Genomic DNA, 18,231 nt, shown 5'->3' with positions numbered 1-18,231 from the left:
AAAGAGTTTTGACAAAGGCCTCATTTTTTTCTTTTTTATTAAAGCTTTTTATTTTAAAACATATTCATGAGTAATTTTTGACCACTGATTCTTGCAAAACCTTGTGTTCCAAATTTTCTCCCTTTTCCCCCACTTCTTCCCCTAGATGGCAAGCAATCCAATATATGTTAAACTTGTTAAAATTTGTTAAATTCAATATATGTACAAATATTTATACAATTATCTTGCTACAGAAAAAAAAAAATCAGATCAAAAAAAAATGAGAAAGGAAAAAAAACACAAGCAAACAACAAAAAGAGTGAAAATGCTATATTGTGTTCTAGATTCAGTTCCCTAGGTGTAGATGGCTCTTTTCATCACAAGATCATTGGAACTGAAGGCTTCATTTCTAAATATATATATATATATATAATTGACTCAAAGTAATTCGCCAATTGACAAATAGTAGAAGGATATGAACAGACAATTTTCAGATGAAAAAATTAAAACCACTTCTAATCATATAAAAAAAAAGTTTCAAACCACTATTGATAAGAGAAATTTGAATCAAACCATCTCACACTTCTCAGATTGGCTAAAATGACAGATTATATCTTGGAGGAGATTGGGAAAACTGGTGCAATAATATATTGTTGGAGTTGTGAACTGATCTAACCATTCTGGAAAACAATTTGGAACTATAGCCCAGAAGGACTATAAAATTGACATACCCTTTGATCTAACAGTGTTTCTCTTGTGACTGTATCCCAAAGAGTTCATAAAAAAGGACCTATATATTCAAGAATGTTTGTATCAGGCCTTTTTGTAGTGGCAAAGAATTATAAACTGAGTAGATGCCCATCAGTTGGGGAATGATTGAATAAATTTTGGTAAATGAATATTATGATATATTATTGTTATAAGAAATAATCAGCAGGATCATTTCAGAAAGGCCTGGAGAGATTTACAAGAACTGGTACTAAGCAAAGTGAATATAACAAAGAGAATATTGTACACAGCAACAAGAAAATTATACAATGATCAATTCTGATAGACATGGCTCTTTTCAACATTGGGGTGCTTCAGGACAATTTCAGTAGACTTAGGATGGAGACAGCTATCTGCATCCAGAAAGGACTCTTAGGACTGAATGTGGATCACAACATAGTATTTTCACCTTTTTTTTTTTTTTGTAGTTGTTTGCTTGTTTTTGTTTATTTGTTTGTTTGTTTTGTTTTGTTTCTCATTTTTTTCATTTTTGATCTGATTTTTCTTGTGCAGCATGATAATTGTGTAAGAATGTATAGAAGAATTGTACATGTTTAACATATATTGGATTATTTTCTTTCTAGAGGACAAGGTGGGAAAAGAGAGGGAGAAAAATTTGGCCCACAAGGTTTTGCAAGGATGAATGTTGAAAGCTATTTTTTGCATATATTTTGAAAATAAAAAAAATGTAGTGACCTATGAGTTATAAGTTATCTTATGTATTTTGTCTCCTATAACTCATATGAGCAACTATGAGAAACTATGGTCTTTAAAAAATTGGGATTTACACAAAGGCATTGGAAAGAGGCATGGTAAGCATAAGTATGCTGCTTGACTTTAGAATTGATGAAGGATATAAAAGCAATCCACAATCTATATTTGGAACTCATAAAAGTTCAGTGCTCAATTTTGGAAAACACTTCCCCAGATTTTAGTGGTGACCATAATCAGTTTCCTAAATATGCAAATTGCAATTTTAGGATTCAGTCTTAGGTTATTTCATGACCTCTCTAGGCTTCAGTTTCATGACCTGGAAAATAAGGTTTCTTGTCTTCTTTAATAGTCTCTAAGGGACTTTCTAACTTAATATCCATGCTCTTGATGGAGGTATTAGGTTTGAAACAACGAAACAAAAAAAAAAATACCAAAGGATGTTGTAGCTCTAATTTTTTTTCATTTGAAAAAAAAATAATAGCAGCAAAATATGGGCATAGCAATGTGTGTTATTGAAAAAAAAGGCAATATACATTGCATGTGATTAAGATATTTTCACACTAGCAGCAATTATGTTCACAATCTAGAATTTGACTTGAATGATTTGAATGATTTATATAGGAGAAATATCAAATTATTTGGGTCACAAGCTAATGTTATACTTTCAAGGAGAAATGCAAATAAAATTACTATGAAAAAAAAAAAACCAAACTACACTACCTCAATAATAACCATTAAAGCAATGAAGGTCACTGTTATAGAGTAGAAATATATTTGAATTTAGTGAAATTAAAGGCTGCCTGGAAATTGAAATTTTATCTTTTTTCCTTAATAAAGTAATCTGAATGTTTATCTAATTATATTTTCTCCTCTACACTTAGTTAAGAAGGAATTACATGAATTACAGTTGACATTAAACATAATTTGCTTGAATCTTGATGTCAAAAACAAAGTAAAAAATAAAAGTTTCAGTAAAAAGTGAAATAGTGCTTAATGTCAGAGATTGTTGTTACATATTATTCAATGTGAAGAAAAGTTTTCTAAGTTAATAAAGTCAGGTAATTTCTGTTGAATATTTTCACAGAAGATTGATACTTATAAATAGAAAGCTTAGAAATTTTGTTTTTAACAAAGTTTGGGCTAACATCTACAAAATAGAAGTATTTGTGATAGATAAAAAGAGTATTCTAGATTAGATTTTTTATATTCATGGTACACCTGATCATATGCCCATTTTGTAAAGTAAAAAAGATAAAGTAAAGAAAGATGCATTGACATGTCCAGGGTCATAGAGTCAATAAATGGAAGACAATCAAAAATGTCCCATCAGATGATGTTAATTTTCCATTTAACCACAGTGTTTTACTAACATTATTCATGAATTAAGAATATCATTTAGTATGTGAATATAAGGCATAACAAAATTTTAATACCATGGATTAAAATGTTTTAAACCATTACCTAAAGCAGTGATATTTAGAAAAGAACATTAAAAATATTAATTTTTCTAGGCTTTTTGTGTTCCATTAAATCATAGATTGAAATATTCTAAAGAGAAATGAGAGTCAGAGATAATTTCTATATAGTATGGAAAAAGACCATTAACTATTTTTTTTTATTTTTTTTATTTTTAAATAACTTTTTTATTGACAGAACCCATGCCAGGGTAATGTTTTACAACATTATCCCTTGCACTCACTTCTGTCCCAATTTTTCCCCTCCCTCCCTCCACCTCTTCCCCAAGATGGCAAGCAGTCCTATACATGTTAAATAGGTTACAGTATATCCTAGATACAAGATATGTATGCAAAACCAAACAATTCTCTTTTTGCATAGGGAGAATTGGATTCAGAAGGTATAAATAACCCAGGAAGAAAAACAAAAATGCAAGCAGTTTATATTCATTTCCCAGTATTCTTTCTTTGGGTGTAGCTGCTTTTGTCCATCCTTGATCAATTGAAACTGAATTAGATCTCTTTATCAAAGTGATCCACTTCCATCAGAATACATCCTCATATATTATCATTGTTGAGGTATATAATGATCTCCTGGTTCTGCTCATTTCACTTAGCATCAGTTCATGTGTTACCAGTCCTCTGCTGGTCATTTCTTATAGAACAATAATATTCCATAACGTTCATATACTACAATTTACTCAACCATTCTCCAATTGATGGGCATCCATTCATTTTCCAGCTTCTAGCCACTACAAACAGGGCTGCCACAAACATTTTGGCACATACAAGTCCATTTCCCTTCTTTTGTATCTCTTTGGGGTATAAGCCCAGTAGAAACACTGCTGGATCAAAGGATATGCACAATTTGATAACTTTTTGAGCATAATTCCAAATTGCTCTCCACAATGGCTGGATCTGTTCACAATTCCACCAACAATGTATCAGTGTCCCTGTTTTCCCACATCTCCTCCAACATGCTGCATTATCTTTCCCTGTCATTCTAGCCAATCTGACAGGTATATAGTGGTATCTCAGAATTGTCTTAATTTGCATTTCTCTGATTAATAATGACTTGGAGCATCTTTTAATATGGCTATAAATAGTTTTAATTTCTTTGTCTGAGAACTGTCTGTTCATATCTTTTGACCATTTATCAACTGGAGAATGGCTTGATTTCTTATAAATTAGAGTGAATTTCTCTATATATTTTGGAAATGGGGCCTTTATCGAACCTTTGACTGTAAAAATGTTTTTCCAGTCTATTGTTTCCCTCCTAATCTTGTCTGCATTAGTTTTGTTTGTACAAAAAATTTTCAATTTGATATAATCTAAATTTTCTATTTTGTGGTCAATAGTGTCTCTAGTTCTTCTTTGGTCATAAATTCCTCCCTCTTCCACAGGTCTGAGAGGTAAACTATCCTATGCTCTTCCAATTTATTTATAATCACATTCTTTATGCCTAGATCATGAACCCATTTTGACCTCATCTTGGTGTACAGTGTTAAGTGTGGGTCAATGCCTGTTTCTGGCATACTAATTTCCAATTTTCCTAGCAATTTTTGTCAAATAATGCATTCTTATCTCCAAAACTGGGGTCTTTGGGTTTGTCAAACACTAGATTAATAAAGTCATTGGCTGTTTTTTCCCTTGAATCTAACCTATTCCATTGATCAACTAGTCTATTTCTTAGCCAATAGCAGAGGGTTTTAGTAACTGCTGCTTTATAATATAATTTTAGATCTGGTACAGCTAGGTCACTTTCATTTCATTTTTTTTTTCATTAATTCCCTTGAAATTCTTGACCTTTTGTTTTTCCATATGAACTTTGTTGTTATTTTTTCTAGTTCATCAAAGTAGTTTTTTGGGAGTCAGATTGGTATAACGCTAAATAAATAGATTAATTTAGGTAGTATTGTCATCTTTATTATATTTGCTCGCCCAGTCCAAGAGCATTTAATATTTTCCCTGTTGGTTAGATCAGACTTAATCTGTGTGGAAAGTGTTTTGTAGTTTTCCTCATAAAGTTTCTAATTTTTCCTTGGCAGATAGATTCCTAAATATTTTATACAATCAGTGGTTACTTTAAATGGAATTTCTTTTTGTAACTAACTGTTGGGTTTGTTAGTGATATATAAGAATGCTGATGACTTATGTGGGTTTATTTTGTATCCTGCAACTTTGCTAAAGGTGTGGTTTCTAATAACTTTTCAGTAGAATCTCTGGAGTTCTCTAAGTATACCATCATATCATCAGCAAAGAGTGATAATTTGATTTCCTCATTGCCCATTCTTATTCCTTTAATCTCTTTCTCAATTCTTATTGCCAAAGCTAGCATTTCTAATACAATATTGAATAGTAACGGTGATAGTGGGCAACCTTGTTTCACTGCTGATCTCATTGGAAATGGTTGCAGTTTGTCCCCGTTACATATGATGGGAAGTCCATTAACTAAAGAGTGCAAAAGACAAGGAAGAATACTGCCAAACCATGCCACTATTTAAATAGCATGAGAAATTTAACAGATGTATTTTTTTATGAAGTTTCACCCTAGTGTAGAAAAGCAATTTTTTTCTGGTGAAACAAACAGAGGCACAACATGCTATAAAAGTATATTTGAGTTAGAAACCTTGGAAACTAAGGATACAGTGATGATATGCTAAAATTTGCAATTCAGAACTTGGTGTGTGATGGCAGGAAAATAGGGCTAATAAGGTCCCATGCTGCATAAACAGAAGAATTAGACATAAATCAAGAGAGGCAGTAGCTCTTATGGATAAAGCCTGAATAAAAATATCATTGTAATTCTCTATCTGAAAATGGATCTGAGTTGGAAATATAACCAAATTCTTGATGATGCACAGAACAAGAAGAAGAAAAAAAAACTTATTTTCAGATTAGAGAGTCTGTTTTATGGGAAAAAAAATCTTCAAATGATGAAGCACATTTAATGTTGCTCCAAAGGAGAGTTGATTATAACATGAGACCACTGAAGGAAGCAGAGTGAGATCACAGGGAAGTCATCATGTTCATAGAATGAAGTAGGGAATGAAAAGTCTCTTTCTGAGGCTAATTAAGAGCCAAGATCATGATGGACTTCCAAGAAACAAGCTGGCAGATTAAAAAAGTAAATCACCATAATTTTCCCATATTCATCTCTATAAGCAACCATTAAAAGGTACCACACACCAAAATCTGGAACAACAGAATCAGCAAAAAGATGGGATAACACAATCTTTGAGCCTAAAAAAATTTGAAGATCATCAGAAAAGATCTCTTTCACTTAAGTAAAAGGAGAGCATTGTACAAGACAGGAAGCATCCCAGTAAGCCAATAACAAGCCTCATTTCAATAGAATAGTGGTAGATTCTGAGACCCCCTATAATTAAGGAAGGATCTGCCAACACCAGGATCCCTCATGTACTTCATAATAGCCAGGGGAATGGGCAGACTTCAGCTCTAAAAATTGCTAGATGCTTCAGTATAGTCATAGGCAAATAAGCAATTGTTATTGATCAGACTTCCAGTACTTCAATGTAGCCTGGGTGAATAGGTAAATAGCAATCTTAGGGGGTCTATGCAAACAGAGTTGTTGGTCCTGTGTCATAAGCTTCAGCATGGCCCGAGGAAAGAAAGTGCCATACCACTACTTATCTCAGTGTAGTCCCATGGAAATGCAGAAATGCCCCAATGGCTTCAGCACACACCAGATACCAGCACTAGGACTCTAGCTCAGTACCAGGTAAGATGCCAGACTCCAATTGTCTGTAACAATGATAGCTATCTCTCAAGAGCTCTAGCAGTTCCAGACACCTTGACACATCCCCTCACTGTGGCATCAGACATGAGGGTCCCATGTGGGCCTCAGGGTGACATTGGTGCAGCATCAGGTAAACAGGCAGTACCTGTAGTATCAAACAAAAAAGAAAAAAAAAAACTGAGACAGTGTCCTTTCCATGCTGAGATCAGAGCTGAAATTTAAAAAGGTTTTTTTCAATCTTTTTTGTTTGATTTTTAAAATCTTTTTTGAGTTCTTCTATAAATTCTTTCTGTGTGGGTAGTCATTTAATTTACTTTTTGGGTACAACTCTCTCTACTGTTCTCAAGGTGAAAGTTCCTGTGGTTCAGGCAAAAGCTACCTCCCAGGGCTCTCTATTTGCTGTTTCTGTGCAGCTAGCTTGGAGGTATATACACTTCACACTGGCTAAACCTCTATCCTAAGGTCTTTCTTCTGGTTATCTTGGATTGTTTCAAGAGGATTTATGTTTTTCTCTGTCTTATTTATTTTCAAATGTCTACAAAACTGAGATCCAATTTTGTTTTGTTTGTGGGTGAAATCTGGAGAACTTAGAATTTTTTTTATCTATTCTGCTATCTTCCCAGAATCCTCCTATTTATTTTTTAAAATTATATTATTAATAGTACAGGTAGAAAGAATAGACATAGATATAGGATTTTATAAAATGAATTGAAAGGAATGACATTAAAAAGGAATAAAAAGGAAAATGCATTGGGTGTAGAAGGAAGGAAGAGGTAGAATGGTGAAAGACCTATTACAGTGAAGTGGAAGAAGTGAGGGTGGATGGTGTACATCATTTTAACCTTACTCTTATAAGTGTTGATTCAAAGAAGAAATAATATGTACAGTAAAATGAATATAGAAATCTATCTTACACTATGGAAACATAGAAGGGTGGAGATTAAGTGAATGGGTAGTGTGTGGACTGTCAGAATGGAGGGAAAATCAGGGAAGGGGAGGTGATGGATAGAAGCAAAACATTAATGAGGATGAAAAGAGTAAAAGGAAAGAGAAGAAATAGGAGAAAGTATAGGATGGAATGTGAATGTGAATGTAAATGGGATTAACTCGCCCATAAAATGAAAATTAATAGCAGTGTATATCAAAAAATATAATCCTACAATATGTTGTTTACAAGAATCATGATTGAAGCATAGACACATATACATAGTAAAGATAATGGGCTGGAGCAGAATCTGTTACTCTTCAGCTTAAGTTTTGTTTTTTTTTTTTAATTAAAAAATTTTTTAAAAAGCCAGAATTGCAATTTCGATTCTCAAAGTAAAAGCAAAAATATACCTAAATAACAGAGATAAAGAAGGAAACTACATCTTCCTAAAATGTCCCATAGATAATGAAACAAATAAGTTTTTGAATAATTAGGCAAGACTGAAAAATAACTAAACACTACTAATATAAAATCAAATTCATCTAATAAAAATATGAAATTTGTGCATAGACAAAACAAAATAGCATAGCTAAGCAAGTATTCATATTAATTCCATATAAAAGAAATATGCTAATAATATTGCAATTGTTGGTAATACTCTTTTACCCCATCTGTATCTGTTGAAATCTTTGGTAAAATGTTATATCCTCAATGGTGCCATCTACATTCACCATAAAGCATTGAACTAACAATCAAAAGGGTTCAAACTTTGCCACCTGGGTCAAATAACTTAACTCATTGGATTATGGTTTCCTTAACTGAAAGTGTTGGATTAGATGATCTCTAAGGTCCCCAGAATTCTAAATTTGATGATTCTAAGTAAACTTTTGTTTATGATTTTCTTTTTGTATTAATTACTAATTTTCTTTTGTTTTAGTTACTGGGTCTAAATGTTGTTCATCTTACAAGACCATAAGCCTCTTTGGTTAAGAAACAGTGACCTCTGCATTACCTAGAATAATGTCATTTATGTAATATATTTGCTCAAAAATAGTAGTTGTTTCAAGAGTGGGAAAAATTTAAAACCTCCACAAATATTTTGGTTATATATTCAGTGTATCAAATAAATCATGTCTTCTCTTTGCTGTACTTTTATATGTATACTCACTCTTGTTTCATGGTCAAAGCTAAAGACCAAGAAATTACCACCATTTTTATTTTTGATATTGTTATTAACTTGTAGCAGTTATGAATTAAACACTAGATAATTTTTAAGATTAAATTTAATTAGATCTATTTTTGCTTTTGCTTTATGAGAGATCAGGATTGGCATGTTTGTATATTTTTTTTTTTTTTTACTTCAGCTGAAGCATAGTAGATTCTGTTCCAGCCTTTTATCTTTACTCTGTATGTATCACTGTCCTTTAAATGTCTTTCTTATAAACAACATATTGTAGGATTCTGGCTTTTAATCTAATCTGCAATCTGCTTCAATTTAATAGGAGGATTCATCCCATTCAAATTCATAGTTAAAATAACTATTTCCCACCATCTTATTTTCTCCAAGTTACACCTTTCTCTTTCCTGTCCCTTTTTCCCTCCTTCACTAGAGTTTTGCTTCTGACCAACACCTCCCTTAATCTGCCCTCCCTTTTTACAATCCTTCCCACTTTCTTATCTCATTCCCCTTCTACTTCTCTTATCACTTTTATTAGCCTCCCCTTTTCCTTTCCTCTTTCCACTCCTACTTCCCTATTGAGTGAGACAAGTTTCCATATCAAACTAAACATATCTGATATTCTCTCTTTGAGCCAAATTTAATGAAATTAAAGCACACACAATGCTCAGCACTCTCCCTTTTTTCCCTCAACAGAAATATGTCTTTTTGTCTCTTCATGTGATGCAATTTATCCCATTTTACTTCTCCCTTCTCTTCTTCCAGTACCATCCCTTGCCCACACCTAATTTGTTTTATATATCATCAAAATAAAGTCAAATTATACTGATCCTCTCTAAGTAAACTTCTAACAAAGATACAATTCTCAAATACATATGTGTGTGTGTGTGTGTGTGTGTGTGTGTGTGTGTGTGTGTTCCCATGTAGGTATGCAAACATTTTAACCTGTAAAAACAGATTTTTTCCTTCTCTTCTGAGAAATGAGACATTTTAAGTATTCTTTTCTTTTCTTTTCTTTTTTGTTTTGCTTGACTAATTCTTGATATCTCATTGAGTTATTTACTTCCACTTGTTCAATTCTAATTTTTAGTGAATCGTTTTCTTTACTCAGCATTTTTTTTTTTTTAACCTCCTTTTGCTTTTGGCCAATTGAACTTTTAAATGAGTTGTCTTGTTCATTGGATTTTCTTTCCATTTTTCCAATTCTATTTTTAGAGAGTTTTTCTCTTTTTCTATTTCATCAATTCTGTTTTTTTTTCCAAAGAGTTGCTTTCTTTTTCCATCTTGCCAAATCTATTTTTTAAGGAGTAGGTTTTTTTTTTTCAGTCAATTTCTGTGTTTCCTTTTCCAAAGCGCTCATTTCCTTTCCCAATTTTTCTTCTCTCTTTTAAAATCCTTTTTGAATTCTTCCAAGAGAGCATTTTGATTGGCAGACCAATTCATATCATATTTTGAGACTCCATCTGTAGATATTTTGACTTTACTGTCCTTAGGTTTTCAGGTCTATTCTTCTCTATCTTCATAATAATTATCTATGATCAGAGCTCTTTTGTATTTCGTTTTTGTTCATTTTAAAAGGTTGAGGTCTGCTCTTTGAGCAAAAGGAAGATTGTCCCAAGATTCTTTCAAAAACTATAGAGGATTCATGCTGTCCTAGGGCTATTGCTGTGGGCTTCCTACCTTGGGGTTGATATACATGGTCAAGTCTCTTTTGTTATTCTTGGGGTTCAGGGGCTCACTATTTGCCTTCTGTAGTTGAATTGAAGTTCTCATAGCTAATCTGCTCATCCACTGGTTTATGAAGCAGAGACAGAGTCTTTAAAATTACATTAAAAGTTCTATTGAAGGGGTACAGGTTAAGGGAAACAGTGATCAGAAATAAAATAAACTTTAAAAATGGTAAAAAGTAAGAGTAGGAAAAGAAATAGAGACAAATATGTTGTAATCATAACTATGGATGTGAATGAGATGAATTCACAGATAAAACAGAAGCGGATAACAGCATAGAAAAATAAAGGGCTAAAGCAGAATTTATATGCTTTAATTAAGATTAAAAATAAAGCAGGAACAGCTATCACAACCTCAAACAAAGAAAAAGCAAAACCAGATATTTTTTTTAAAAGAAATGGACATATAGACCATTGTGAAAAATGGTGCCATAAAAAATAAAGTCTACCAATACTAAGCATATATGCAGCAAATGGTATGCCATTCAAATTCTGAAGGAAAAAATTCAATGTGCCACAGAAAGAAACAGACAATAAAACTATGGTCATGGGGGTCCTCAACTTTCTCCTCTCAGAATTAATAAAACTAACCAAAAAATTAACAAGAAAGAATTTAAAGAGATGAATTTAATTTTAGAAAATTTACATATGCTAGACTTTTGCAGAAAATTGAATGGGAATAGAAAAGAATTATCCTTTTTCTCAATGGCAGTGACACTTTGACCATACGTTAGGGTATAAAATCTTCACAGACAAATATGGAAAAGCAGGAATATTAAATTCAATGTTTTCAGATTACACTGCAATAAAATTTAATTTAATAAAAATATAGATTAAAATTAATTGGAAACTAAAAATTTGAATAATACAGAGTAAGTAGGTAAATTAATAAAATATAGGAAAGAAATAATCTTCTTGCAGAGAATTATAGTATTAAGACAGTATTCCAAAATTTGTGTGATTAAGCCAAAGCAGTACTTAGGGTGAAATTTCTATCTCAAGATGATTACATATATAAAATAGAGAAAAAAGTAAAGCAAAAAATTGAGTATGAAAGTTAAAAAAAAAAAAAAACTAGGAAAAAAAAAGAAATTGAAAATCTTCAATTAAATATCAAATCTGAAATCCTAAATAATGCAGAGATTAATAAAATTGAAAGTAAAAAAAAAAAAACAAATTTATAAATAAAACTGGAAGGTAATGTTTATGAAAGCAATAATAAAATAGGGTAGATTAGATTCTTATAATGGAAATAAGAGAACACTCATATTATTCTGGGCTAAGGGTCTGGATATATAAGTTCATTGGCATAGAAAGTTCCTGCTGATGAATTTTCTCAGCAATGCAGCTACAGTACTGAAAGGGTAACTTCTTTACCCATGTTAAAACCATTATATGTTAGAGGTACATCTTCATGATGCAAAGTCAGCCAGATCCACTATGGTTTATGTTACTAAAGACCAATTTAAAATATTTTTTTTAAAAACTATGCATGCATTTTCAATGCAATTATTTAAAATATCATTGTACCATACATTTAGAGATTATAGACAATAATCAATTATCCTGGCAACACTCTCATTTTGCAGATGTAAAACTGTTATCTAAGTCATCTAAAGGTACATGGTAATATGTGGAAGGATTAAAATCATATGTTGAATTCTAGGTGACTGAATCCATTTCTCTTTTTTTTTTTTTTAAATCTTTAGATTTTGCTTTCAGATTGTCTGAATTAATTTTCACTGAGTCTTGTATATGGGGAGGAAAATATGATCATTTTAATACCCAAGGAAAATAAAGACATTTAAAAACCAAATCTATATCAAATAGTTCTTAAATGTTATAATGTTTTGTGCCATATGTTTTCTTTTTGAAACCTATGTCTATTACTTCCTAAATTTTTTGAATTTACTTATAAATTTCTGAACTTCATTAAAACACCATTAAAATCTCCATACTTCCATCATATTTCACTGGGATCAAACTAGTAGAATTATAATGTATTCATTAGTCTAGAATAGCATTTTGATTTCTAACATGCACTCACAATTCATTTCAATAGAATGGGTTGAACTAAAAATGTGATGAATACTTTAATTTCATATTCATAAAAATTTAAAAATTGCTATTAAATGCAGATTATTATGAAATTCTAAATTTTATTTGAAATGAAGACAAGTCTCTTCCACTTATTAAAACAAGTGCTTTAATCTGAAATTTTGTCACTTAAAAAGTTAAAAAAACAAAAACAACAACAACAAAAAAGAACAAAAAAACTGAGTTTGACTATTGGTACGAACCTGCATTTCTAACTATGGTTTCTTCCTTTTTACTTTAGATGAACTTACAAATTCATCAGAAACCAGATTGTCCTTAGAAGATCTCTTCAGAAAAGAGTTTATGGTTCATAATCCTGAGGCCAGATGGATCAATGGTAGGTTTATGCATTTTTTCTCATCTGGATATTTTGTATTGCAGTAATAAACAGAGTTTTTAGGAAATATATGTGACTAATGTTTTGATTACATGATTTGCAAATCATATACAACATTGCATCATAAGTTTAGTGTCCTTTGTGAAAGTAGATCATTATCCTGCAATTAATTTGCTATTTATACTGCTAGGGAAAAAAAAAATTGATATGACACAAAGTACATTAAAGATGGTTTTATCTGTAGAGGTTCCAAGGAAATTAGGTGTGAATTAATTTGGATATGTTGCATTTGTAAAATTAGAGTTGATTAGTTTGGATATGTTATGATACTAGGTATAGATATATCTATCTATAATTGTATATATTGCATAATTTTTTATGTTATAGGTATATGCATTTTTTTGTAATTTGTTTTTGGTTTATATTTATATAAATTGTTTGATAATAAGTGGAACAAACCATCCTTATTTGAGGATAATTTATCTATCACATCTTTTGAGAAGGGAGGAATTTATGACCAAAGAAGAATTAGAGAATATTGTGAAAGGTAAAATGGACAATTTTGATTACATTAAATAAAAAGTTTTTGCATAAAATCAAGAGAAACAAGATTAAAAGGGAAGTACAAAGCTGGGGAAAAAAATCTTTACTGTTCGTATTTCTGATAAAGATCTCATTTCTAAAATATATAAAGAACTATGTCAAGTTTATAAGAATGCAAGTCTTTCTACACTTGATAAATGGTCAAAGTATATGAACAGACAATTTTCATATGACAATATTAAAGCCATCTATACTTATATGAAAAAAAATAATCTATATCACTATCGAATGAATAAATGCAAATTAAAAAAAAAACTTTGAGATATCATCTCATAATTCTCAGATTGGCTTAAGATGATAGGAAAAAATAATGATAAATGTTGGAATAGATATGAGAAAACTGGGATACTAATGCATTGTTGGTGGAATTATGAACTGATCTAGCCATTCTGGGGAGTAATTTGCAACGATACCAAAGTACTATATTACTGGGCATATCCTTTGACCTATCAGTGCCATTACTGTGTCTGAATTCCAAGGAAATCATAAATGAGGGAAAAGTACCCACTTGCTGCGCAAAATATGTATAGCATCTCTTTTTGTTGTAGCAAAGAATTGGAAAATGAATAAATACCCAACAATTGGGAAATAGTTGAAGAAGTTGTGGTATGTGAAGGTAATGAAATATTATTAATCTATAAAAAATGATGAACAAGCTGATTTTAAAAAGACCTGGAAAGTTTTACATGAATTGATGCTGAACAAAACAACAGAACCAGGAAAATATTGTACATAGTAACAGCAAGATTGTGTGATGATCAACTATGAAAGGCCTGGTTCTTTTCAGTGGTGCAGTAACCCAAAGCAATCCCAATAGACTTTGAACAGAAAATGCCATCTTTATCCAAACAAAGAACCAGAGACTGCATGTAAATCAATACGTGCTATGTTCACTTCTTTTTTTCTGTTTTTTTTTTTTATCTCCCCCATAGTTTTTCCCTTTTGCTCTGATTTTTTTCTCCCAACATGATTCAAAAAGTTATGTGTTAAAATAAAATTTTAAAAAAATTCTTATTTGTAGCTATAGTTGTTTGAAACTACAGGCAAAATAACTATAAGTTATATCATTTTTTACCAGAAAAGGGATCCTTTCAAGGTTTCTTTGTTACTTTCAAGTTACTTTGAAAAAAGCATTTTTTAAAAATAAATGGCCATTACATATTTAAATGAATCTTATCAAAAGAAAAAGAAAAATACACTCGAGTGGCAGCAGATAAATAGGCTCACTTCCTACCCAAATCGATACAGTAATAATAATTGAAAACATCTATGACAATTTAGGTGCAATAGATGATTAAAAGAGGAAAATATGTCTAAAGATTGAGTACTGTCATTTATATGTATACGCAAAACATGATCTCCATTATTCTCCTTATGACAATTTGTTTTTTTTTTTTTTTTAAAGTTTTTTTATTTAATAATTACATTATATTGACACTCATTTCTGTTCCGATTTTTTTCCCCTCCCTTCCTCCACCCCCTCCCCTAGATGGCAAGCAGTCCTTTATATGTTGGATATGTTGCAGTATATCCTAGATACAATATATGTTTGCAGAACCGAACAGTTCTCTTGTTGCGTAGGGAGAATTGGATTCAGAAGGTATAAATAATCCGGGAAGAAAAACAAAAATGCAGATAGTTCACATTCGTTTCCCAGTGTTCTTTCTTTGGGTGTAGCTGCTTTTGTCCGTCATTTATCAATTGAAACTCAGGTCTCTTTGTCAAAGAAATCCACTTCCATCAAAATATGTCCTCATACAATATCGTTGTCGAAGTGTATAATGATCTCCTGGTTCTGCTCATTTCACTTAGCATCAGTTCATGTAGGTCTCTCCAAGCCTCTCTGTATTCATCCTGCTGGTCATTTCTTACAGAACAATAATATTCCATAACATTCATATACCACAATTTACCCAGCCATTCTCCAATTGATGGGCATCCATTCATTTTCCAGTTTCTAGCCACTACAAACAGGGCTGCTACAAACATTTTGGCACATACAGGTCCCTTTCCCTTCTTTAGTATTTCTTTGGGATATAAGCCCAATAGAAACACTGCTGGATCAAAGGATATGCACATTTTGATAATTTTTTGGGCATAATTCCAGATTGCTCTCCAGAATGGTTGGATTCGTTCACAACTCCACCAACAATGCATTAGTGTCCCAGTTTTCCCGCATCCCCTCCAACATTCATCATTATTTTTTCCTGTCATCTTAGCCAATCTGACAGGTGTGTAGTGGTATCTCAGAGTTGTCTTAATTTGCATTTCTCTTATCAATAATGATTTGGAACACTCTTTCATATGAGTGGTAATAGTTTCAATCTCATCCTCTGAAAATTGTCTGTTCATATCCTTTGACCATTTATCAATTGGAGAATGGCTTGATTTCTTATAAATTTGAGTCAGTTCTCTATATATTTTGGAAATGAGGCCTTTATCAGAACCTTTAACTGTGAAAATGTTTTCCCAGTTTGTTGCTTCCCTTCTAATCTTGTTTGCATTAGTTTTATTTGTACAAAGGCTTTTTAATTTGATGTAATCGAAATTTTCTATTCTGTGATCAGTAATGGTCTCTAGTTCATCTTTGGTCACAAATTTCTTTCTCCTCCACAAGTCTGAGAGATAAACTATTCTATGTTCCTCTAATTTATTTATAGTCTCGTTCTTTATGCCTAGGTCATAGACCCATTTTGATCTTATCTTGGTATATGGTGTTAAGTGTGGGTCCATGCCTAATTTCTGCCATACTAATTTCCAATTATCCCAGCAGTTTTTATCAAATAATGAATTCTTTTCCCAGAAGTTAGGGGCTTTGGGTTTGTCAAACACTAGATTGCTATAGTTGACTATTCTGTCTTGTGAGCCTAGCCTTTTCCACTGATCCACTAATCTATTTCTTAGCCAATACCAAATGGTTTTGGTGACTGCTGCTTTATAATATAATTTTAGATCAGGTACAGCTAGGCCACCTTCATTTGATTTTTTTTTCATTAATTCCCTTGAGATTCTCGACTTTTTATTGTTCCATATGAATTTTGTTGTTATTTTTTCTAGATCAATAAAATATTTTCTTGGAAGTCTGATTGGTATAGCACTAAATAAATAGATTAGTTTAGGGAGTATTGTCATCTTTATTATGTTCGCTCGGCCGATCCAAGAGCACTTAATATTTTTCCAATTATTTAAGTCTGACTTTATTTGTGTGGAGACTTTTTTATAATTTTGCTCATATAATTCCTGACTTTCCTTTGGTAGATAGATTCCCAAATATTTTATGGTATCAACAGTTATTCTGAATGGAATTTCTCTTTGTATCTCTTGCTGTTGGGTTTTGTTGGTGATGTATAAAAATGCTGAGGATTTATGGGGATTTATTTTGTAGCCAGCTACTTTGCTAAAATTATGAATTATTTCCAATAGCTTTTTTAGTAGAATCTCTGGGGTTCTCTAGGTATACCATCATATCATCTGCAAAGAGTGATAGTTTGGTTTCCTCATTGCCTACTCTAATTCCTTTTATATCTTTCTCGACTCTTATTGCCGAGGCTAGTGTTTCTAATACGATATTAAATAATAATGGTGATAGTGGGCAACCTTGCTTCACTCCAGATCTTACTGGGAAAGGTTCCAGTTTTTCCCCATTGCATATGATGCTTACTGATGGTTTTAAATATATGCTCCTGACTATTTTAAGGAAAAGTCCATTTATTCCTATGCTCTCAAGTGTTTTTATTAGGAATGGATGTTGGATTTTATCAAATGCTTTTTCTGCATCTATTGAGATGATCATGTGGTTTTTGTTTGTTTGGTTATTGATATAGTCAATTATGTTAATAGTTTTCCTAATATTGAACCAGCCCTGCATTCCTGGTATAAATCCTACTTGGTCATAGTGTATTATCCTGGTGACAATTTTCTGTAATCTTTTTGCTAATATTTTATTTAAGATTTTAGCATCAATATTCATTAGGGAGATTGGTCTATAATTTTCTTTCTCTGTTTTCAGCCTACCTGGTTTAGGTATCAGTACCATATCTGTGTCATAAAAGGAGTTTGGTAGGACTCCTTCAATCCCTATTTTTTCAAATAGTTTATATAACATTGGAGTTAATTGTTCTTTAAATGTTTGGTAGAATTCACATGTAAATCCATCTGGTCCTGGGGATTTTTTCTTAGGGAGTTGATTGATAGTTTGTTCTATTTCTTTTTCTGAGATGGGACTGTTTAGGATATTTACTTCTTCCTCTGTTAGTTTGGGCAAGCTGTATTTTTGGAGGTATTTTTCTATTTCATTTAAGTTGTCGAATTTATTGGCATAAAGTTGGGCAAAGTAACTCCTAATTATTGCTCTAATTTCCTCTTCGTTAGTGGTGAGTTCTCCCTTTTCATTTTTAAGACTAACAATTTGATTTTCCTCTTTCCTTTTTTTAATCAGATTTACTAAGGGTTTGTCTATTTTGTTGGTTTTTTCATAGAACCAACTCTTAGTTTTATTAATCAATTCAATAGTTTTTTTACTTTCAATTTTATTGATCTCACCTTTTACTTTTAGAATTTCAAGTTTAGTGTTTGACTGGGGGTTTTTAATTTGTTCCTTTTCTAGCATTTTTAATTGCAAACCCAATTCATTGACCTTCTCTTTCTCTATTTTATACAAATAGGCCTCTAGAGATATGAAATTTCC

General features: G+C 31.7%; 1 protein-coding gene across 1 annotated transcript in view; it reads left to right on the top strand.

The window, feature by feature from the left end:
• DPP10 (dipeptidyl peptidase like 10) overlaps positions 1-18,231 on the top strand; it is a 1,082,222-nt gene that overhangs the window by 293,249 nt on the left and 770,742 nt on the right. Inside the window, exon 3 of the mRNA XM_051985765.1 lies at positions 12,846-12,941. Within this exon, the coding sequence (XP_051841725.1) occupies positions 12,846-12,941 (96 nt within the window). The remainder of the gene's footprint in view (positions 1-12,845; positions 12,942-18,231) is intronic.

Source organism: Antechinus flavipes, chromosome 3 (assembly GCF_016432865.1).
Source record: "Antechinus flavipes isolate AdamAnt ecotype Samford, QLD, Australia chromosome 3, AdamAnt_v2, whole genome shotgun sequence".
Taxonomy (NCBI): domain Eukaryota; kingdom Metazoa; phylum Chordata; class Mammalia; order Dasyuromorphia; family Dasyuridae; genus Antechinus; species Antechinus flavipes.
This window is presented reverse-complemented; position numbering and strand designations above follow the sequence as displayed.